General features: G+C 38.7%; 1 protein-coding gene and 1 long non-coding RNA gene across 5 annotated transcripts in view; one reads left to right on the plus strand and one right to left on the minus strand.

Moving 5' to 3' along the window:
• The window catches only part of COL25A1 (collagen type XXV alpha 1 chain), a 518595-nt gene that overhangs the window by 491773 nt on the left and 1285 nt on the right, over window positions 1–25537 (plus strand). Inside the window, exons 28-32 of the mRNA XM_078366719.1 lie at window positions 874–900; window positions 4362–4442; window positions 7771–7806; window positions 10024–10077; window positions 23209–23262. Of these exons, the coding sequence (XP_078222845.1) occupies window positions 874–900; window positions 4362–4442; window positions 7771–7806; window positions 10024–10077; window positions 23209–23262 (252 nt within the window). The remainder of the gene's footprint in view (window positions 1–873; window positions 901–4361; window positions 4443–7770; window positions 7807–10023; window positions 10078–23208; window positions 23263–25537) is intronic.
• Window positions 1–25537, minus strand: part of LOC108590833 (uncharacterized) — a 121736-nt gene that overhangs the window by 45989 nt on the left and 50210 nt on the right. For all 4 annotated transcript variants that reach the window (XR_013532995.1, XR_013532994.1, XR_013532993.1 and 1 more), the window contains exons 3-4: window positions 11992–12055; window positions 8218–8386 (exon numbers count right to left, since the gene is read on the minus strand). This is a non-coding gene — a long non-coding RNA (uncharacterized LOC108590833). The remainder of the gene's footprint in view (window positions 1–8217; window positions 8387–11991; window positions 12056–25537) is intronic.

Below are 25537 nucleotides of genomic sequence, written 5' to 3' on the forward strand. Positions count from 1 at the left end.
TATTCTAATGTGGACATATGTAACAAATATCTAGGCATTGTTCAATAAAAACTTTTTCCTGCAGTTTTATAATTTTACTGACAAATATTTAAATACTCCTTTCTCCAAATAGTTTAAAACACTTGAAAAGTTTACAGCAATCCACAGTAAGCTTAGTTAACTTGACTAGTCTCTATATTTAGATTTTCTACAAAATACGCATTTTATAATCTTGATTTATGTATGTATTATGATTTTCTTCCACCAACAATTATTACAGGAGCCTTGAAAAATGTTTTTTAAAAATAAATGCAATGTAAATAATAATGCTTAGCTTTCCTACATAATAATCTTTTCTTTAATCTTAAACTAAATAAATGATGCTACAGAATCCCAAACTTGGGTGTCATCTCCTCACTAGTCTCCTTTAGATTCTTCAACACCTTGGGTCTGGAGGATTTAATAGAAAATGTCTCCTCTTCCCTGGCATCTAAAGTCTGGGCCTTCTCTTTGGCAAATTTCTCTTTGAAGTCATATTTTTTATTTTATTTAAACACTTGAAATATCTCATGTATTCCACTCAGATTTTTTAATGGTAATTTGAGTTCAGAATATTTTCCCACTTCTTTCTTCCATGTATCCCTAGCAGATTTCTTCCTCCTCAAAGGTATTAGCAGACAGAGTGGTTATTAATGAATTTCCTATTACAGAGCAATCCAAGAGCTGTAAGGAACTTTTGGTAGGTAATAAATAACATCCACTAGCCTGCTTCTAGCTATAGCACAAACAAGAAGATTCTTGTTTTACATCTCTTTTGTTACTTGGTATAATATTCACTTCTGCTAGGAAACAGTGAATCAATTCTTAATTAAAAGCTCTGTTTTCCATTTTCAGGGACCTCATGGACTTCCTGGACCAAAGGTAATCCAACAAATCCCTTATTTGATTTCTGTTTCCTTGATAATCGTGGAGAAGCATGACAGAAGCATGTCTGTCCTGTCTTATTTGTCAAGTAATGTTGATAATCTTTGAGCCTTTAAGCATCCAGATGTTTAAATCTCGTAACACAAAATGACTTACAACAAATTTAAGAGCTATCACTTGGAGATAAATTATTCCTCATTTTGCCTTTTTCCTGGTCACTATGTAAGCTTCTTAAATTACAAATCATAATGTACTCAAGTCTACCATTTAGAAGTGAGTCTGATGAGATTCTCAGACTAGTCTAGATGCTTTTTTTAATGGTGACTCTAGCTGCATATTTAAATGGTATTGATATTTCTTACTTGCCATGTAGTTCATACCACATCTAAATGCTTTGCCTCTTCAGCATCTTAATTTTGTACTCTCCCAAAGGTTATTGGTCTAGAAGGGGGTGGGGCATTTCAGGTGTGCTATACTGGGAAGAAGATCAAATCACTTATATGCCTTCTACACTTTTGCGTTAAAGAGAGAACAATGGAGAAGAGCTCCTCTTTGTCAGAATTAATGTAGCTTGCATCATGAAGATGGCCTCCACCTGTCCTTTGCCTTATCGTAGACCTCGAGGACATCCTGGATGATTAAGATAAGCCCTGAAAGACAAGCTGCCCCTTTAAGGGAGCATGCATGAGAAGGACCTATATTCTAATCTCAGTCTTGCCAGGCTGTATCACCATGAGCAGAGTATGGACCCTCTGATCCTTTATTTACTCAACTAGGTAACTTACTTTACAGTGCTGTGATAACTTTTTTTTTTTTTTTTGAGACAGAGTTTTGCTCTTGTTGCCCAGGCTGGAGTGCAATGGTGTGATCTCAGCTCACTGCAACCTCCACCTCCCAGGTTCAAGGGATTCTCCTGCCTCAGCCTCTTGAGTAGCTGGGATTACAGACATGTGCGACCATACCTGGCTAATTTTTGGTACAGACAGGGTTTCTCCGTGTTGGTCAGGCTAGTCTTGAACTCCCAGTCTCAGGTGATCCACCCGCCTTGGCCTCCCAAAGTGCTGGGATTATAGGTGTGAGCCATCGCATCTGGCTCAGTGCTGTGATAACTTAATGAGGTATGATTATAAAACACTTAGCAAAATATCTGGTGCAACTATTGATAAATATCAAAAGACAGCTGTCTTTAGATTCTTCAACACCTATGTTGCTATGTGATACTTTGTTCTGAACAGAAAAATTCTGTAACTCATCCTCAAGGATGCTTGAAAGAAGGTTCATGAACTAAGAGTGCCTCAGTAGTGAGTGGTGCAACTAAAAGGTAGGGTCTGGGGAGACACTAAAGGCAATGTTGCAGTGTTGGCACTAGTGTCACAAAGCCTAGAGATAGGCCACCATCTCCTCCAGGGGGGCTGGCTCCCTTTGGCCCACCCAGCTCCAGTGGGGGTGGCAAGTATTGGTCTGACTCAGAAAATCTGGATTTCCTTTTCCCTGTCAGGCAGGTGACATCCAAGAATAGGAGAAGTTCATGCCTTTTCATTCTTCTTAGACTACCTTACCTTCTGGCAAGGCCAGTGAGTAACAGTATCTCAGAGCATGAATTAGACTTTGGGGTGAGATCACTATTTGGTGGGGTGATCAAAAGAGAGAGCCTCATCTATCAGCTTTGTGATCTTAGTAGTCGTTTAATCCCTCTGGGCCTTTTTCCCCATCTGGACTAAATCAATAGTTACTCTTGTATTTTAAGATGCCACCAAACACCAGCCTGTCATAATGACTAAGGGTAATGCCACCAAGACATTTAATTTCATAAGTGATTTAGATATGCCATCTCCATTGAATTACGAGATGCCCAAGTTGCTTTTGATTTCTAAAATGCAACATTTTGTCCATACAGCTTCAATGTTTACTTAAATTACAAGTTTCAGATAATTATGAAGTTGAAAAGACTTCATAGATATCTATGCAAGTTCCCTGATTTTATAGGTGATAGACTACAGGTATTTGCCCCAAATTACACAGCTAGTTCATGACAGATCTGGGACTGAACTTAGGTCCAGACTTTAAATTCGGTCTTTCTGTCACTGGATTTAACCTCGAGGACCTCACAAGGCCACTTGCTGAAAGTGCACACACATGCCAAGCCACGGACCTCAAATCAGTCACTGACTATTGGGTCTTGGCCTTAATATTGTGTCCTCAATCATAGCATTCCCAGAATAGCACTTACCAACAGCAGCACATTCGGACTTGCTATAGTGGCTGCACTGCAAACATCCTATCTTCAAAATCCTGAAAATTCTTTATGCTATGCCAATGTGTTCATCACTTTGGGACCCCCTTTGAAAGTTCATATATATAGCATGATTCCATGCATGAATCTAGCTCAGTGTTTCCCAGAATTTCCTGATAAGAATCACCTGGGAGGCTAATTAAAGATACCATTTCTGTGCTCCCAGGAACTGTGTGGGGCCCTGAACTCTTTAACAAGCACTACACTGAGTTTCATCATCAGGCAAGTTGAGTAAATACTGCCCAGGTTAAAAACCGCTTCTGCCATGTGAGTATAGCCTCTCCCCTTCCCACCCCCACCCAGCAAGACTCTATAGGGCATTTGAATCTGAAATCATCCTTCTTTCACAAGTCCTTCAAGATTTTCTCAACAAATTAATGTCTACACATAAAAGTTGACAAGTATACAGGTCAGAACTTGATAACGCCCATGCTGTTACTGATGAAAAATAGTTGTGCTGTATTTGATTTTTAAAAATAGAGTCAAGAATTTTATCATTTCTTGTGTCTTTTGTAATGTCACCCTGAGTTAAATTCATGCTTTTTTTTTTAACACTGGGAAGGTGGGCAGTTAATAAAACTACATTTAAATTCTTTGATCTTCATATTTTCTCCTGGGATTGGTGATTTGGTGATTGGTCCATGTAGGGATCTGACTTGCCCGGGGCAGTGAATGAGGACTTGCTAAATGGCATTACTTCAAACAGCAGCTGCTACATTTTTAGCTCATTCCCTTGGGCAAAATGCTTAAAGGCTTAAAATATCTGTCTATAACCCTGTCCTGCATATTCCAGTTTTCCATTCCAGCAGAGTGGGTTTTTTTTTTTTAACCGAATCTTCTTCAGCATCCTCTACTCGATTGCATTTGATCATAAAAATGTGGTATAACATGAATTTCCTTGAGATAGAACTGAAAAATTTAGCAATTCAATCATACATATTTTTATTGTAAGGAAGACACTTTCTTGGGAGTTTTGATTTCTAGAATGTTATCAGTTTAGTAACTATTTTAACGTTTAAAATTAATATTTGGGCAAGACAAATCTAGCCTGACTCTGCTGTTTCCTAAAACTGGAATCTGCAACTATTTCAGAGACTGGCTCTCTTCTCTCACAGTTTAAACACCCATAATAGCAACCAAAATTGGCATTTGCTTTTGCATTTAGGGTGAACCAGGGTTAAATGGTGTTAAAGGATTGAAGGGTGAACCAGGTCAAAAGGGTGACAGAGGACCCCTTGGTCTTCCAGTAAGTAAAGAAAACTTTCCATTTTAGTGCAAATCTCAGATTTTTCTTTCTACCCTACGTGATAACTCTGGTTTACTCAGCAGCTCATACTGTTGAGGTTTCTGTAATTAGAAAACATATCATGTTAGAGCAGAGCTCAGCCCAGTTTTGTTTTCTTTAATGTCTGCTCTTGTGACAAAGGAAGACCCACAACAGACAATTCTATAAATGTCCTGTCATTTTTCAATTACATACATGCCAACCTTCCTCTTTTAGGGCTGACAGTTCTTTTCCCATGATCCCCTTCTTTTAAAAGTGTTATGCTCATTGTTTCATAGATTTTCCCAAATGCATTTATAATCTAGTACAGTTTCAAATGCTTCCTTAATTGTTTTTCTCCTTGGATACCAAAAACCTTAGCCCTCTGTTGGTGGCAGGTATGCAATTGGCCATTGCTGATAGCGTGAGGTTGATGCTGTGGCTCCTTAATCAATCATATTATGTTCTACGTGTTTTATGTTGTTTGTTTTGAAAATTCCCTGTTATGAGGTTCCTGTGGCAATAGTGGGTAGTATGAAAGAATTATTTTGCAGTTGTTTAGAGATGTTTATTTGTAATGAAGGAATCTCCCCCCTGCTCTTCATTTTCTTTATGTCAGCCTTCTTTCCACAACAACCAAGAAGAAATATTTTTAAATTGTTATTAAATATGAGGCTTTAATTTCCAGCTTTTCATATGCTATCTATTCAGTGAATATGGATACAAATCAACAAAGAACAATATGGTTTACATTAGTAAAATATGACATAAAATCAGTAACAGAATATAGTTCATACACAATTTGTAATATGGGAGAAAAAAGTTGACCATTTATTTTATTTTTGCCATGGGTATTATACTTTATGCAGTTGATAGCAAGTGCCTTACATACATCCAGCATACAGTAGATTGTCAATAGGTATTTATTTAATGAATGAATGATATAAACCTTGTGTTAATATAGGTTTATTTTACTTATTCATTGTTGAGATACAGTCTCTCTCACCCAGACTGGAGTGCAGTGGCACAATTTTGGCTCACTACAATGTCTACCCCCCAGGTTCAAGTGATTCTTGTGCCTCAGCCTCCTGAGTAGCTGGGACTACAGGCACATGCCACCATGTCCGGCTAATTTTTGTATTTTTACTAGAGATGGGGTTTCACCATGTTGGCCAGGCTGGTCTTGAACTTCTGACCTCAGGTGATCCACCTGTCTCAGCCTCTCAACATGCTGGGATTACAGGCATGAGCCACCAGCCCAGCCTAATATAGGTTTAATCACACCAGTTAGCTCAATGGACCACAGGCATAAAACCTCTATAATGTATGAGTCATTAATTCAGCATTCTAAGTAGATATAATATTAGTATAAAATTATGACAATTTCCCCATTCCTTTTCTTTTTTCTTTGAGGCAGTGACTCACTGTGTTACCCAGGCTAGAGTCAAGTGGTAGAATCATAGCTCACTGCAGGTTCAAAGTCCTGGGCTCAAGCGATTTATTTATTTATTTAATATTTTATAGAGATTGAGTCTCACCATGTTTCCCATGCTGATCTCAAACTCATGGCCTCAAGCAATCTTCCCACCTCGTCCTCCAAAAGCTCTGAGATTATAGACATGAGCCACTGTGCCTGGCCTACATTTATTTTCAAATGTTGTTATAATAACTGAAGAAAATCTCAAAAGACAAAAGAAAGTTTAGATTTTAACTTTCAATCTGATTTCTTTAAAGTCTGCCCTAATTTAAAATGTAGGGCTATTGATAATTTTTATGCAACATTTAGCTAAGCTTTACCTATGCCAACCTTAAACAGCCAACAATATACATTTTTATTGTAATTATTGCTAACAAAAGATGTATGTAGGCCAGGTACGGAGGCTCAAGCCTGTCATCCCAGCATATTGGGAGACTGAGGCAGGTGATCATTGAAGATCAAGAATTCGAGACCAGCCTGGCAAACATAATAAAACCCGTCTCTACTAAAAACACAAAAATTAGCCAGGTGTGGTGGCACACTCCTATAATCCCAGCTACTTGGGAGGGTGAGGCAGGAGAATCACTTGAACCCGGGAGGCGGAGGTTGCAGTGAGCCAAGATTGTGCCATTATACTCCAGCCTGGGCAATAAGAGTGAAACTCCATCTCAAAAAAAAAAAAGTATGTAGTTTACAGTTACAGTATGGCTCATAACAGGACTATACAGAATAAATTTTAAAATAAAAACTCAAAATACCCAAAATGTATATAGAGTAACATCATTGGTGGAGTTTGCATCTGGTATAGATTTTTTTCTTCCATTTTATATTATTAACTGCATCTGAAGCATAAAATTGGGAAATAGTTCTGTAATCTTGACAAGAGAATGTTTAGGGCCAGTGCATTTTCTTCCTTAAATACTCCTTGATCTAACCAATATTTTTAAAGGAGTATCAATAAATATTTGGGCTTTGAGACACAAAAACCGTATCAGAGAAATAATTGTGCTTATTCCTGAAACAAGCATTTAAAATGCCATTTTTTAATCATACACTATTTATGGGTAGCCTAGAGTTCAAAGTAAAGAAAAGCATTCATTGTCTGACAACACTAGATTTTTAAAAGTTATTTTCCCAGTCAGGCTTTGATGCAAAGATTATTTGAAGGAACTGAGAAACAATTTGGTTTGGAAGTTTTTTGCTCGGCCTCACAATTTGTTTTCCGGCTTTTTCCCTTTCCTAGAAGTCCCTCTAGTGGAAAGTAATGTGAACAGTAGGAACAATCCAGAAAACAATAATTGTGGATGTAAAATCCACCAAGAGTCATCCTAACATGTGAAAACCCTGCATTTGTTATTCGTAAATACTGTTTTAACAAGTATAACCAGAGCTCTTTTTCCTCTTCGGAAATGCTAAATTTGATTATTATAATTAGCCCTTTCTTAGGAAATTGCTATTCTTTTCAGAACCTAAAGAAATACATGGTGAATAGCAGTCTTTAGAAAATGAATTTCATATGGAAAATAGATAAAGCCTGTGACTGTTATGAGTAACTACTTTGTAGCTCAGTTTATACACTTCATTAGCTTGATTTCTAAATAAGAATTTGTCAAATAGAAATGTCATTAAAATGCCATCATCTGTGGGGTGTTTGTCATGTGGTTTGTTTTTTTTAACTAACAATTTGTAGCAATGTGATATTCATCCCAGAACCCTGTAACTGCGTATTATGTTGTTTGAAGTGTTACATATGTTCATCAGTACCTCATACTAATCTCTGTTCTTGTCATTCGTGTTACACCCACCAACCCTGCTACCAACCAAATCACACAGGGAGCATCTGGCTTAGACGGAAAGCCAGGATCCCGGGTGAGTCAGTCGCTCGTCTTGTTCTGACATGTTTTGTGGATGTGAATCATGTGCTTCAGGACAGACCCTTTGCTCCATGTCCTCTCATTAAATGGTGAGGGGGTACTGAGAGCTGGAGTAAAAGAAGGTGGACAAAGATAGTGGCAAAAAGGGGAAAGCTGGACAGAGGACAGTTGCAACTCTGTCTGGAGAAGAGCGAAACTGCCAGAATATCTTTTTGAAGCCCATGTTCAAGTCCGGATAATCTGCTAGGTGGGAAGAATGACCAGACTGATTGGCTTCATTGTCTTAGAATCCCAGCTGAATTTTTCCAGAACCAATAGGCAAGCCCTACAACTTCATGAGAGAGGCTCTCTGAAGAGATTAAAATAATGTGAAATTATTTTAACTTGCTTTTTCTTTTAGACTTACGTCCATTTTACAAATGTAGCTTCTTCCTTGGCACTAACTTTCAATTTCTGTTCATAGAAATGACTTGTCTGTCTTCTATCATTTTGTCTTTTTTCTTTGGTTCTTAACAGCTCCGGCTCTTAAATTTCAGCCACAGATACTCAGTATTTATAAGTCTTCTGAAGGTGAACTTTGAATTCAGGCAGTAAGAAAAAGATCAGTTAAGCTGATGAGAATTCAGCAACATAAGAAAGAATTCAGAATTTTAAATTCATTCTAATCACAAGGCTCTAATAGAATAAGCCAGAATAGTAGAACAGAAATGGATTACTAAAGAAAAATCATGCTGGAATAGTTCCGACATTTGCAAATATTATAATCAATTTTTTTTTTAAATCTAAGCATAGTTATCCTGGAAATGACCAAGTGTACTTGAAGTCCTGGCTGTAGTTTTAAGAATCTAAGGCTGGGCGCGGTGGCTCACGCTTGTAATCCCAGTACTTTGGGAGATCGAGGCAGGTGGATCACAAGGTCAGGAGTTCAAGACCAGCCTGGCTAACATGGTGAAACCCCATCTCTACTAAAAACACAAATATTAGCCAGGTGTGGTGGTGGGTGCCTGTAATCCCAGCAACTCGGGAGGTTGAGAAAGGAGAATCACTTGAACCCAGGAGGCAGAGGTTGCAGTGAGATGAAATCATGCCATTGCACTCCAGCCTGGATGACAGAGCGAGACTCAGTCTCAAAAAAAAAAAGTAAAAGAAATTTCTACCTTTTCAATTCTAAAAACTTATTTCAGGCAGTCATTATTTTCACTGAACCTCAGTGTTATTACATTCATTCAAATATTATCTCTTCTACCACAGAAATCCTAATCCTGAACTAAGCAGGAGGACAAAAGGCAATTATACCTTTAAGTCATCTTGGCTGCCTGGTTTGTGAGTTATAAGCTCAGTGACCAGCCACTGCCTCAGAATCTAGAATGATTCCTTTCCTATAAGCCACTGCTGCCCCCAACAGAGCCATAGAAAGTTTGGATTAAACAGTTACACACAGTTTTCACTTAATAATTTTCTTCCATTTGTGTAACTGTTCAAGCCTCTTAAACAGCTGAAAACAAGAGTTTAGAGCCTGCCCAGCAAAGGGTGGCAGTGGGCGCAGAGAAAGGGCTTGAGGAAGAGGTGACAGGAAGGAAAAACATTTATATTTTTCTTCTTAAGATTATGGGGCAAAGTGAAGATGCTTTATTTATTATTTATGGAGACAGAGTCTCACTCTGTTGCCCAGGCTGGAGTGCAATGGCATAATCTTGTCTCACTGTAATCTCAGCCTCCTGGGTTCAAGTGATTCTTCTGCCTCAGCCTCCAGAGTAGCTGGTACTACAGGCACCTGCCACAATGCCCAGCTAATTTTTGTATTTCAGTAGAGATGGGGTTTCATCATGCTGACCAGGCTGGTCTCAAACACCTGACCTCAGGTAATCTACCCATCTCAGCTTCCCAAAGTGCTGGGATGACAGGTGTGAGCCACAGTGCCGAGCCAATGATGCTTTATTTAAGTCAGAGGAAAATATACAATTAAATATGATATGCAGCTTTTTGTGTGTGCCTTTCATTGAAACATGCAGTTATATATAATTCATCCTTTTGGCATGAGTTTCTTGTAAACCACTGGCCTGAAATAATCAAGCATAAAGCACTTTGAAAGGAGATGAGTTGTCTTACTGACATTCTTAGGCACCATTCACCCAGGAAAAATCCAGGATAAATTATAACTGCTGTTCTTGCAGCCCTTGTGGTATGTCTCATATTATCTTTTTTTTTCTAGGGTACAGATGGTCCTATGGGACCCCATGGCCCTGCAGGTCCCAAAGGAGAAAGAGTAAGTTGTTGCTGAGGTTATTAAGCTGTGTACTAAAGAAAACACAGAGAATGACTTTTCCATATTAGTTGAACTGTTCATATTTCAGAAGAAATAAAGCGCTAATACTAAATAAAAATAGATACCATCCTAAGTTCTATTCAGAGTCCTAATATTGAGAGAAGAAAACCACAGAGCATAAAATAAAACATGGCTGCCTTAATAAAAATAATACATACATTTACATAGCTAAAATAAATAGTTCAGATGATTCTTCCTTCACCCATAAGGAAGATATTTTCATTTGGCTTTCATCCAGAAAGTCAAAGTCAATGGAACTAAAATTTCTAGGAGTATGTCTTCTGGTTGATAATATTGTATATAAAGCTACTGTGGTCATTCAGACTAGGTTATAACATTTTTTCAAAGGAAATTTGAAACTTAAGTATTCTTTTCTGCACAGTTACACATGCTCCCCCTTTTTAACTAAAGGATAGGCTGTTTTTCTTTAACCATAAGGAAATAATTCAGTGCATTATAAAACAAAAACCTTTCACTAACCTCTCTATTGCTAAGCCATGTTTCCATATCTTTTTGGGGGAAAAAAGACAGAATGGAAGATAAATATCTGACACAAAGAAATGTACTGCAGAATCAGCAGCTGGTCATCTGTCTGGAACATTCTCTCTCCTCTCTCTGTCTTTCTCCCACTTTTTCTTTTCCTCACCTTGGAGATCTTAGAAGTATTTTTGTGTGTCTGAGTGGAATTATGTCATCAATTTCCTACCATCTAGGACAGGATATAAAGAAAGTATTTTAATAGGGAGGGCTTCAAAACGTTAGAATGATTCACTGTGCAAGTTTGTGGTCTTTTAAAAACTAACTAGATTTTCATCAGTCTGGGTGATTTGCTTTCAAAAAAAAGAGGCCCAGTAGCGATTTCTTTGCCATCCCCTCTAGTTCCATAATTCCGTTTTGTGTATAATGATCTCATTCATTCAGGAAGTATTTATCAAATGCTACTATGTGCAAAGTGCTGTATTACTTCTTGTGTGAAATGGAAACGCTCTCTTCCCACTTAGGTAACAGCCTCTTTTGCTAATTTGATTCCGTACATTGAATAATACCATTCTGATTAATCATCTCCTGATATTTTATTAATATTTACACATATATACTCAATGCTGCAAAGAAAGCAACTATTCTTCCTGACCTAGAAGAGTTTGCAATATAATTGCAGAGGAAAAAATATACATAGAGGAAATAACCAGAGAATGAGGCCAAAATAATACAAATAGTAGAAGCTGTACAGTCATGAAGATTGGTTTTATCCAAGAATGTTTGTAGAAGGAGATGAGTTCTAAGGGAACATATAATCTGAATGTGCAATTGTCATATTTCTAAGATCAAGCCAACGACTTCTGAAGATCATCTTAATTAAAAATATTTAAAAGCTAAAAGCCTCAATGCTTCTGACAGAGAGTGGCTTTCAAGCATTGTAGAAACCGAGCCCATGTACTAAAAATGGAGCAGCAAATCTCAGGCAGTTTTTTGGCAGAATGCCCTGGGGCTCATGAGGGTTTACCGTGTGGTAAATCAGCTGCTACTTCCGATAGCTCCACAATGTCACAAGAGTATCAAGTCTCAGTGCTGGAGTAGAATTAACCAGAAGAGCAAATGAAATTGCTAAGAATTTTGAAGGCATAGTTTTAGTCAGATGGTGTGCAGTGTGAAGTGTTACTCTTGTATTTACTCAGCATGTTAACTATCTTAACTGGATCATATATCAGTACTCTCCAAGTGCCCCTCAATGGAAGTGCTAAACTGGAGTGTGATTCTCAGAGTTAATTGATGGAGGCACCATCTGGACTCTCTTGAAAAAGTTTCCATTTTAAAGAAGTCAGAAAAGCAAAAGGAGGCATTCTAGAATAATACCTCAGTGTTGACGTCGGGAGCGTTCACTCTTCTCTCTTTGTCTTTCTGTTGAAATTAGAACAACCTAAAAGAAACCACATATTTGGCAGGCAGCGTTATTCAAACATTTTCAAATGTATGACTGACAGCATGAATATTCCCCTCTGCAAGCACCTGATGCTCCCTACCTTGGCTGATTTCTTCATTCAGTTTTGGAACTCTATAGTGTGTGTTAAATTTGAGAGGTTGAAAAATACTTTTGGAATTGCTTAATCCAGGCAAAGGAGTTGCACATTCAGATCCCTGTGTTAATATTTCATTCCTAAAAGTTTTCAAGCTGGAATCATTAGAATGCTTTCGGCTGTAAGTGATAGAACCCAAATTCAAAATGGCTTACACAATAAAGAAAATATTGTTTTATATAAGAAAATATTTAAAGGAGGACTCAAGGTTTTGCCTGGGTGTCCTTTTCCACATGTTGGCTTTATCTTCTGACCACAGACAAGCTGGCCACAGTGGTCCAAGCATCCTTTCTGGTGAGACACTGGCAGAGAATAGAGAGACTACTCCATGTCTCTTCCTGAGCAGGGAGGAACCTTCCACAGAGCTTCTCGGCTGATACCCCTGACACCTCATTTGCCAGAACTGGGTCAGCTGTCCATTTCTGAGACAGTCACTGGCAAGAGAAATGGAATTGCTGTTAATAGCTTGAAGTAATTATTTGGGGTGGGCTGTTCTAGAAGAGGAGTTTCACAAACAACTGTCTTAAGTGACAGCTTTATTTGAATAAGCCATAATATATTTGTTTTAAGAATAAGACAAAGCCAAGATTCTCAGGGGAGAAGGGAGTGGTTATATCAAAATAATCTGTGGAGATTTTTCGAATTAGACCCACCCTAATCTTAGAGTTATTTCAAACTAGACATGGTCCAGTTTATGTGGCTCCTCCCTTAAAACCGTCACCTCCCACTACACACACACACACACACACACACCCTACTGGTTATTTTGTTTGGTTTTTTAGAGATAGGGTCTCACCTTGTTGCCCAGGCTGCTCTCAAACTCCTGGCCTCAAATGATCCTTCTGCCTTGAACTCCCAAGTGCTGGTATTACAGGCATAAGCTACCACACCTGTCCCTTTCTCTGTTCTTAATGGGATTGATATTTCACTATTAAGTCCTATGTTATAGATATTTTTCATAGATGCCTCTTAACAAGTTAAGGAAATTCCCTTCTCAAAAAAAATGTTTAATGTTTCATTTAAAATCTGGTCACTGTGTTGAGTGCAATTGCTTCTACTTTAGTTATTACCTTTAGTAATAACTGAAAATAAATATAATAAAAGCTTGAACTTTTTTTATTTTCAGTAATCTTACTTGTGTCTCACTGCCTCTAGGTGACAGTGTTAATTCATTTCACTGACCCCTCAAATTTAGATAAAGAAAATGCTAACAGGGACCTGAAATTTGCTCTCATGGGAATCTGGAGAAACACAGGCATATCAGGTGGCTGTTGCAGGCACTCTTATCAGCTGAACCTGGCATTTTGCCATGTAAAGAGATTTGCTGCCTTTAAACTCCTTCAGGGGTATGATAAAAGGAGATAAGATTTTCTGTTTGGCTACTCATATAAAATCACTATTACTCCTGAAGTTTCCAACTAAATACTGACAAACACTTAAATTTGGAGATGGCATAGAAGAAAACACCATTTGAAATACAGAACATCTTTCATTATTATCACAATTATTTTATTCACAAGACTAAGAAGTCCAATAACACTTACTCTTTATAAGCATTCAAGAGTATCACGTAAGCTGGGGAAAGCTATTCTATTTAAATAGGCACTTGGAAAGAGAGTGAGGACGATAACATATACCTTCTTTATGTAACATTCAGAGGGGTTGAGAGCTTTTAAACCCTCTTTTTTAAGCCAGGTGCAGTGACGCATACCTGTAATCCCAGCACTTTGGAAGGCTGAGGTGGGTGGATAACCTGAGGTAAGGAGTTCAAGACCAGCCTGGCCAACATGGTGAAACCCTGTCTCTACTAAAAATACAAAATTAGCTGGGCATCGTGGTGCACACCTGTAATCCCAGCCACGCAGGAGACTGAGGAACAAGAATTGCTTGAACCCAGGAGGTGGAGATTGCAGTAAGCCGAGGTCATGCCACTGCACTCTAGTCTGGGTAACAGAGCAAGACTCTGTATCAAAAACATCATAATAAAAATGAAAAACAAATAAATCCTCTTTTTCTGAAAGGAAGCAAACTGTGTACATAATTATACAGATTTGCTTTGATTCATTCATTCAACAAACATTTACTGATATGTCAAACACTATTCTAAGCTACGGGGATGCTACAGGGAACAACAAAGCTAGAGGTCCCAGAGCCCTCATATGCATATTCTAGTAAGAGTAGCAGAGAATAAGCAGGTTGTAAGCTTTATGTGTCTTTTGGTGTCTAAGGGCTGTGAAATAAAATATATCTGGGGATAGGAAGTGGGCAATTGAGGAAGGGCTTCCCTGAAGAATTGTTTTTGATAAAAGAGGAAAAGGCACTTCAGGCCAGGCAATGTGGCTCACGCCTGTAATCCCAACACTTTGGGAGTCTGAGGTGGGAAGACTGCTTGAGCCCCAGAGTTGAAGACCAGCCTGCACAACACAGTAAGACCTCCATCTCCACAAATAATTTAAAAACTAGCTGAGCATAGTGGTGTATGCCTGTAGTCCCAGCAACTCAGGAGGTCAAGCTGAGAGGATGGCTTAGGCCCAAGAGTTTGAGGTTTCAGTGAGTCATGAGTGTGCCACTGCATTCCAGCTGGATGAAAGAGGGAGACCCTGTCTCAAAAAAAAAAAAAAAAAAAAAAGGCACCTTTATGCTAAAAACTCTCAATAAACTAGGTATCGATGGAATGTATCTCAAAACAATAAGAGCTATTTATGACAAACCCACAGCCAACTGGGCAAAAACTGGAAGCATTCCCTTTGAAAGTAGGCACAAGACAAGGATGCCAATTCTCATCACTCCTATTCAACATAGTATTGGAAGTTTTGGCCAGGGCAATCAGACAAGAAAAAGAAATAAAGGGTATTCAATTAGGAAAAAAGGAAGTCAAATTGTCTCTACTTGCAGACAACATGATTTGTATTTAGAAGACCCCATCATCTCAGCCCAGACTCTCTTTAAGCTGATAAGCAACTTCAGCAAAGTCTCAGGACACAAAATCAATGTGCAAAACCCACAAGCATTCCTATACAGCAATAACAGACAAACACAGAGCCAAATTATGAGTGAACTCCCATTCACAATTGCTACAAAGAGAATAAAATACCTAGGAATACAACTAACAAGAGATGTGAAGGACCTCTTCAAGGAGAACTATAAAACACTGTTCAAGGAAATAAGAGAAGACACAAACAGATGGAAAACATCCCAAGCTCATGCTTAAGGAGAATCAATATTGTGAAAATGGCCATACTGCCCAAAGTAACTTATAGATTCAGTGCTATCCCCATGAAGCTAACATTGACTTTCTTGACAGAATTGGGGGAAAAAAAACACCTTATAACTCATATGGAACTAAAAAAGAGCCTGCATAGCCAAGACAATTCTAAGCAAAAAACAACAACAACAACAAAAAAGCTGGAGGCATCACACTACCTGACTTCAAACTATACTACAAGGCTACGGTAATCAAAACAGCATGGTACCTCAGAAATAAAGCCACATATCTACAATCATCTGATCTTTGACAAACCTGACAAAAACAAGCAGTAGGGAAAGGATCCCCCATTTAATAAATGATGTTGGGAAAACTGGGTAGCCATATCGGGAAAGCTGAAACTGGATCCCTTCCTTACACCTTATACAAAAATTAACTCCAGATGGGTTAAAGATTTCAACATAAGACCTAACACCATAAAAACCCTAGAAGAAAACCTTGGCAATACCATTCAGAACATAGACATGGGCAAGGACTTAGAGACCAAAACACCAAAAGCAATAGAAACAAAAGCCAAAATAGACAAATGGGATCTCATTAAACTAAAGAGCTTCTGCACAGCAAAAGAAACTATCATTAGAGTGAACTGGCAACCAATGAAGTGGGAAAAAAAATTTTTACATCTACCCATCTGACAAAGGTGTAATATTCAGAATCTACAAAGAACTTAAAAAAATTTTACAAGAAAAAAATAACCCCATCAAAACATGGGTAAAGGATATGAATAGACACTTCTCAAAATAAGACATTTATGTGGCCAAGAAACATATGAAAAAAAGTCTATCATCACTGGTCATTAGAGAAATGCAAATTAAAACCACATTGAGATACCATCTCCCACCAGTTAGAGGCTCAGCGGGTACTACCCCCACAAAACAAGCAGTTTGAAACACTCTGGACTGGACCCAGGACCATTCCAGCTCAGTGGGAGTGAGGGCATCCCCCACTACCAAGGCAGTCCACAACTAAAAGGCAGTTCAGAAAGCAGCTGGGCAAAGCCCGCAGCAGCTTAGCAACACCTCTGCTAGCAGACTGTGACTATACTACTCCATATGGGACAGGCATCTGTGGAAAAAAAGGCAGCAGCACAACAGGGACTTATAAATAAAGCTGACCTTCCTAGGACAGAGCACCTGGGAAAAGAAGCGGTTATAAGTTCAGCTACAGCAGACTTAAAGGTAATTGCCCAGCAGCTCTACACAGAACAATGGAGCTCCCAGCACAGCAGCTGAGCTCCTATAAGGGACAGACTGTCTCCTCAAGCAACTCCGTAACCCCTGTATACCCAAAGAGACACCTCATAAAGGAAAGCTCAAGCTGATATCTGGTGGGTGCCCTTCTGGGACGAGGATAGCAGACAAGGAAACTGGTGGCAACCCTTACCGTTCTGAGCCTCCTGCAGGTGATGAACAGGCAAGCAGGCTCTGGAGTGGACCGCCAATGGTCCTGCAGCAGAGGGGCCTGACTGTTAGAAGAAAAACTAAGAAGCAGAAAGAAATAGCTTCAACATCAACAAAAAGGATGTCCACTCAGAGACCCCATCCAAAAGTCACCAACGACAAAGACCACAGGTAGATAAAGCCACTAAGATGGGCAAAGAAACCAGCACAAAGAGGATGAAAACACCAAAAACCAGAATATGTCTCCTCCTCCAAGGGATCACAACTCCTCACCAGCTAGTGATCAAAGATGGATAGAGAATGAATCTGATGAATTGATAGAAACAGGCTTCAGTAGATAGGTAATAAACTTCTCAAAGCTAAAAGAATATGTGCTAACCCAATATAAAGAAACTAAGAACCTGAAAAAAAGGTTAAATGAGATGATAACTAGAATAAACAGCTTAGAGAAGAATATAAATGAGTTGATAGAGCTGAAAACATAGCACGAGAATTTCACAAAGCATACACAAGTTTCAATAGCCGAATCAACCAAGCAGAAGAAAGGATGTCAGAGATATAAGATCAACTCAGTGAAATAAAATGAGAAGGCAGGAATAGAGAAAAAAGAGTGAAAGCAATGAACAAAGCCTCCAAGAAATACGAGATTATGTGAAAAGACCTAATCTACCTTTGATAGATGTACCTGAATGTGACAGTGAGAATGAATCCAACCTGGAAAACACTCTCAAGGATATTATCCGGGAGAACTTCCCCAGCCTAGCAAGCCAGGCCAACATTCAAGTCCAGAAACTGCAGAGAATACCACAAAGATATTCCTCAAGAAGAGCAGCCCCAAAGCACATAATTGTCAAATTCACCAGGGTTTAAATGAAGGAAAAAATGCTAAGGGCAGCCAGAGAGAAAGGTCAGGTTACCCACAAAGGGAAGCCCATCAGACTCACAGCAGATCTCTCAGCAGAAACCCTATAAGCCAGAAGAGAGTGGGGGCCAATATTCAACATCCTGGAAGGAAAGAATTTTCAACCCAGAATTTCATGTCCAGCCAAACTAAGCTTCATAAGTGAGGGAGAAAGAAAATCCTTTATGAACAAGCAATCGCTGATTTTGTCACCACCAGGCCTGCATTATAAGAGCTCTAGAAAGCAGCACTAAACAAGGAAAGGAACAACCAGTACCAGCCACTCCAAAAACATACCCAATGGGGTCCGGGTGCAGTGGCTCAAGCCTGTAATCCCAGCACTTTGGGAGGCCGAGGTGGGTGGATCACGAGGTCAAGAGATCGAGACCATCCTGGTCAACATGGTGAAACTCCGTCTCTACTAAAATACAAAAAATTTGCTGGGCATGGTGGTGCGTGCCTGTAATCCCAGCTACTCAGGAGGCTGAGGCAGGAGAATTGCCTGAACCCAGGAAGTGGAGGTTGTGGTGAGCTGAGATCATGCCATTGCACTCCAGCCTGGGTAACAAGAGTGAAACTCCATCTCAAAAAAAAAAAAAAAAAAATACCAAATGGTAAAGAGCATTGACACAATGAAGAAAATGTGTCAACTAATGGACAAAACATCCAGCTCGCATCAAAATGGCAGGATCAAATTCACACATAACAATATTAACCTTAAATGTAAATGGCCTAAGTGCCTCAATCAAAAGACATAGACTGGCAAATTGGATAAAAAATCAACACTCATTAGTGTGCTGTATTCAGGAAACCCATCTCACATGCAAGGACACACGTAGGCTAAAAATAAAGGGATGGAGGAAGATTTAACATGCAAATGGAGGGGGAAAAAAAAGCAGAAGTCACAATCCTAGTCTCTGATAAAATAGACTTTAAACCAACAAAGATCAAAAGAGACAAAGAAGGACATTACATAATGGTAAAAGGATCAATGCATCAAGAAGAACTAACGATTGTAAATATATATGCACCCAATACAGGAGCACCCAGATACATAAAGCAAGTTCTTAATGACCTACAAAGAGACTTAGACTCCCACACAATAATAGTGGGAGACTTTAACAGTCCACTGTCAATATTAGACTGATCAACGAGACAGAAAATTAACAAGGATATCCAGGACTTGAACTCAGATCTGGACCAAATGGACCTAATAGACATCTACAGAAATCTCCACCCCAAATCCACAGAATATCCATTCTTCTCAGCACAGCATGGCACTTACTCTAAAACTGACCACGTAATTGGAAGTAAATCACTCCTCAGCAAATGCAAAGAACAGAAGTCATAACAAACAGTCTCTCAGACCACAGTGCAATCAAATTAGAACTCAGAAGTAAGAAACTCAGAACTACACAACTTCATGGAAACTGAACAACTGACTCCTGAATGTTGACTGGATGAACAATGAAATGAAGGCAGAAATAAAGGTGTTCTTTGAAACCAACAAGAATGAAGACACAACATACCAGAATCTCGGGGACACATTTAAAGCAGTCTCTAGAGGAAAATATATAGCAATAAGTGCCCACATGAGAAGAGTAGAGAGATCCAAAATTGAAACCCTATTGTCATAATTGAAAGAGCTAGAGGAGCAAGATTTAAAAAAACTCAAACCCCAGCAGAAGACAAGAAATAACTAAGATCAGAGCAGAACTGAAGGAGATAGAGACACAAAAAATCCTTTAAAAAATTAATAAATCCAGGAGCTGTTTTTTAAAAAAGATTAACAAAATAGTCTGCTAGCCAGATTAATAAAAAAGGAAAGGGAGAAGAATCAAATAGATGCAATAAAAAAATGATAAAGGGGATATCACCACTGACTCCACAGAAATACAAACTACAATCAGAGATTACTACAGACAACTCTATGCACATAAACCAGTAAACCTGGAAGAAATAGATACATTCCTGGACACTTGCATCCTCCCAAACCTAAACCAGGAAGAAGTTGAAACCTTGAACAGACGAATAACGGGGGCTGAGTTGAGGCAGCAATTAATAGCCTACCAACCAAATTCAGCTGTTAACCCAAAGAATTTAGCTGAGTTCACAGCTGAATTCTACCAGATGTACAAAGAAGAGCTGGTACCATCAGTCTGAAACTATTCCAAACAATACAAAAAGAGGGACTCCTTCCCAAATCATTTTATAAGACCAACATCATCCTGATACCAAAACCCAGGAGAGGCTCATCAAAAAAACTTCAGGTCAATATCCATGATGAACATAGATGCAAAAATCTTCAATAAAATGCTGGCAAACCAATTAAAACAGCACATCAAAAACGTGTCCTACTTATCACAATCAAGTAGGCTTCATCTGGGGGATGCAACGCTGGTTCAACATACACAAGTCTATAAATGTAATCCACCACATAAACAGAACCAAAGACAAAAACCACACGATTATCTCAATAGATGCAGAGAAAGCCTTTGACAAAATTCAACAGCGCTTTATGCTAAAAACTCTCAATAAACTAGGTACCAAAGAAACATATCTTGAAATAATAAAAGCTATTCATGACAAACCTACAGCCAATATCATAAGGAATGAGCAAAAACTGGAAGCATTCCTTTGAAATCCAGTACTAGACAAGGATGCCCTATGTCACCACTCCTATTCAATATAGTATTGGAAGTTCTAGCCAGAGCAATTAGGAAAGAAAAAAAAAAGGTATTCAATTAGGAAAAGAGGAAGTCAAATTGTCTCTATTTGCAGACAATATGATTGTATATTTAGAAGACCCTATCATCTCAGCCCAAAATCTCCTTAAACTGATAAGCAACTTCAGCAAAGTCTCAGGATACAAAATTAATGTGCAGAAATCACAAACATTTCTATATACCAAAAACAGACTAACAGAGAGCCAAATCATGAGCAAACTCCCATTCACAATTGCTACAAAGAGAATAAAATATCTAGGAATACAACTAACAAAGGATATAAAGGACCTCTTCAAGGAGAATTATAAACCACTGCTCAAGGAAATAAGAGGACACAAACAGATGGAAAAACATTGCATGCTCATGGTTAGGAAGAATCAATATTGTGAAAATGGCCATACTGCCCAAAGTAATTTACAGATTCAATGCTATCCCCATCAAGCTACCAAAGACCTTCTTCACAGAACTGGAAAAAACCACCTTAAACTTCATATGGAACCAAAAGAGAGCCCATACAGCCAATACAATCCTAAGCAAAAAGAACAAAACCAGAAGCATAACACTACTTGATTTCAAACTATATACAAGGCTACAGTAATCAAAACAGCATGGTACTGGTACCAAAACAGAGATATAGACCAGTTGAACAGAACAGAGGCCCTCGAGGCAATGCCACACATCTACAACCATCTGATCTTTGACAAACCTGACAAAAACAAGCAATGGGGAAAGGATTCCCTGTTTAATAAATGGTGTTGGGAAAACTGGCTAGCCATGTGCAGAAAGCAGAAACTGGACCCCTTCCTGACACCTTACACTAAAATTAACTCCAGATGGATTAAAGACTTAAACATAAGACCTGGCACCATAAAAACCCTAGAAGAAAATCTAGGCAAAACCATTCAGGACGCAGGCATAGGCAAGGACTTCATGACTAAAACATCAACAGCATTGGCAGCAAAAGCCAAAATAGACAAATGGGACCTAATTAAACTCCAGAGCTTCTGCACAGCAAAAGAAACAATCATTAGAGTGAACCGGCAACCAACAGAATGGGAAAACATTTTTGCAAGCTACCCATCTGACAAAGGGCTAATATCCAGAATCTACAAAGAACTAAAACAGATTTACAAGGAAAAAAAACCCATCTAAAAGTGGGCGAAGGCTATGAACAAACATTTTTCAAAAGAAGGCATATGTGAAGCTAACAAACATATGAAAGAATGCTCATCATCACTGATTATTAGAGAGATGCAAATCAAAACCACATTGAGATACCACCTCATGCCAGTTAGAATGGCGATCATTAAAAAATCTGGAGACAACAGATGCTGGAGAGGACATGGAGAAATAGGAACACTTTTACACTGTTGGTGGGAGTGTAAACTAGTTCAATCATTGTGGAAGACAATGTGGTGATTCCTCAAGGACCTAGAAATAGAAATTCCATTTGACCCAGCAATCTCATTACTGGGTATATACCCAAAGGATTATAAATCATTCTGCTGTAAAGACACATGCACATGTATGTTCATTATAGCTCTGTGTACAACAGCAAAGACCTGGAACCAGTCCAAATGCCCATGGTCAATAGACAGGACAAGAAAAATACAGCACATATACACCATGGAATACTATGCTGCCATAAAAAACGATGAGTTCATGCTCTTCGTAGGGACATGGATGAATCTGGAAACCATCATTCTCAGCAAATTGACACTAGAACAGAAAATCAAACACCATATGTTCTCACTCATAGGCGGGTATTGAACAATGAGAAAACATGGACACAGAGAGGGTAGCAACACAAACAGGTCTGTTGGCGGGGGGGGCCAAGGGAGGGATAGCAAGGGGGTGGGGAGGTCTGGGAGGGATAACATGGGGAGAAATGCCAGATATAGGTGACAGGGGATGGAGGCAGTAAACCACATTGCCATGTGTGTACCTATGCAACAATCCTGCATGTTCTGCAAATGTACCCCAGAACCTGTACAATAAAATAAATAAATAAATAAAAAGGATTAGTTCATGTGTCCTTTGCAGGGACATGCATAAAGCTGGAAACCATCATTCTCAGCAAACTGACACAAGAACAGAAAACCAAACACCGCATGTTCTCACTCATAAGTGGGTATTTAACAATGAGAACACATGGACATGGGGGCTGGGGGAACATCACACACTGGAACCTGTCGGGGGTTGGGGGTCTAGGGGAGGGATAGCATTAGGAGAAATACCTAATGTAAATGACGGGGTGATGGATGGCAAGTAAATACCTGTGACAAGTATATACCTATGTAATAAATCTGCATGTTCTGCCCATGTACCCCAGAACTTAAAGTATAATTTAAAAAAAAAGAAAAGGCAATTTATTCTTACATTTAAAGGTGCTAACAAAATAATTAGTAACAAATAAATGTTTAACACTAATGCCAAAGAAACCCAAGTATGGCATCTGAGATATGCAAATGTTTTCTCACAGCTGGGCAGCAGCAGCCTTCTGCTGCCCATTTTAAAGGTGATTTAGTAAAAGATGCTTCTGTGCATTACTTTCCAACTGTCACTGGAAGTGACTCTCTAGGAGCCTAAATCTTTGAGATTTTCATAGAATGGTCCTTGAAATAAGATACTTTATACAAAGGGCATGAGAGAAAGTGTGTGAATGTAGGTGTATGTGATTCAAACTTTCTACTTTTCATTTTAGGGCGAAAAAGGAGCTATGGGAGAGCCTGGACCGAGAGGGCCCTATGGGCTGCCTGTGAGTTCCCAGTCACATGCACGTCCCCACCTTCCGCATGCATAGATGACCAGTCACTGACACGGTTAACCCTTCCCTTGTGAGGCAGACTAATGTTAGACAAGAAAACAACAGTCTGCTAATGATCTATGATGCTAGTAATTCCATGTCCTTCACAAATAGGTCATATTCAGTTTCTCACCCACTCATCATGTACAGACCCATATCCAGTCACTTCACGAGATTGAGAGGATCAGCGACTGTCTCCAGAATAAAATATTAAGCCGAGAACAGGATTCTGACTGTCAGAAGATGCCCTCCCTACGTCATCTTACTGGACACCCATAACTGGCACTTCCTTGGAAGGTCACTGGATCCAAAAATGGCTGTGGAAGCTTCACTGAAAATAGCCTTCTTCAGACTTTATCTGTCCCTATAGGCTATTTACTAAAATGACTCTTGCTACTAAAAATTATTCCCCAAATTAAATTGATATTTTTGACGATGTTTTTCTAAATAACTGTGATGACAAATGATGTTCAGAACATAGAACATTCATAGTGTTGTCTTCTGAAAATTCTTATTATTATTTTTTGAAATGGAATCTCACTCTTTTGCCTGGGCTGGTGTGCAGTGGCACAATCTCAGCTCACTGCAACCTCCACCTCCTGGGTTCAAGCATTTCTCCTGCTTCGGCCTCCCGAGTAGCTGGGACTACAGGCATGTGCCACCATGCAGGCTAATTTTTGTGTTTTTAGTAGAGACAGGGGTTTTGCTATGTTGGCCAGGCTGGTCTTGAACTCCTGGCCTCAAGTGATTCACTCACTTCGGCCTCCTAAAGTGCTAGGATTACAGGTGTGAGCCACTCCACCTGGCCTGAAAATTCTTAATTACACAGAATTGAAATTAAGACCTCTGGTTTGCTTTTAAAATATTATCTTGGGAAGAATTATAATTGATTCATTTAAGATAGGGTAGGACTGCAGTAGAATAATATGTTGCATTAAGAATTTTAACCTTTCCATATCTCCCATATGGTTTTTAGGAATTGAAATAATAAACCTAAACCATGATTACCTCAGTGCTAAAGGGAAAAAAAAGATGCTGATTTTGAAATAGGTTTCAAAATCTAATTGACGGAATCAAACTAGTCTCTTGTGAACTTTGGATGGATCCATAGTATGACACAATAGGGTCATCACCATGATCATCTGCACGCACTATGGGAGTGAATTTACCGTTCTTGCCCAACAGTCTTACGACTTTAAAAATATATATTTGGGATTATTCATTTACAAAGCTTACTTAAAAACAGCTTTTAAGTTGCAACCTTCAAACCTTTCATACACAGTGTGCCCATCTAGCCAAATTAAAACTGTATTTAATAGGAAACAGTTTCTATATTCTTTACTCATTTATGAGCTAACTACGAAGTTATCAAATTAAAGTAGCATTGATTCACATCCCCTATAGTGCTGGTGTGTTTTTAAATCAACTAAACAGTATTTTAGCTTTTAACTTAACTCCTGGACTGATAACTTAGTTACCAACCCTTAAACATCAGCAAAATATTAGACTATTTAACCCAATATATAAAATTTTCATGACCCTTAGTTGCAACACTAACAGTCACTAATCCATAGAGAATCTTTTTCACATTTCTGAAGTAGTCATTCTAGTACTAGTGTTGCATGTTCAGACAGCCTTAAATCAAGCAATAACCTATTCATAAAACTTAGCAACACTAATGTAGCTACTATGGTTCTTTGGCAGGGGAAAGATGGAGAGCCTGGTCTTGATGTAAGTAATAAGTACAATAAACATCATCCTATTATAATAGATGTTGGTGGTCTCCATCATCAATAACAGAAAGAATACTTATTTTTTCTGTGCATATAGGTATGCATAGAACATATATTGCTGTGCATGTAAACAGCAATATAAAATACGCTAGTGTTTACATGAGATAAACAGAAAAGCAAAAAACACAATTATCTCATATAAAATTAGTAACTGGTAGTGGATAGTGGCAGTTCAAAATGCTTTCCCAAATTGAGGGTACTCTTAACATCAGCATGACCTATTTATGAAAAATATGCATAAACTCAATATCCCCCTCATATGCTATCCTTAGGGAATGGTGTATGTTTTCTTCTCAAAGCAGTTATGCAATATTTTTTCCTCTTAGCATTTAGTCTCTATGTATCTTATGCTAACATGATCCCGTGAAAATAGAGAATGTCAAAAGTAAATGCCTCTAGAAACAATCACTGCTCATCCTGTATTAAATGAAGGA

Source organism: Callithrix jacchus, chromosome 3 (genome assembly GCF_049354715.1).
Source record: "Callithrix jacchus isolate 240 chromosome 3, calJac240_pri, whole genome shotgun sequence".
Classification (NCBI taxonomy): domain Eukaryota; kingdom Metazoa; phylum Chordata; class Mammalia; order Primates; family Cebidae; genus Callithrix; species Callithrix jacchus.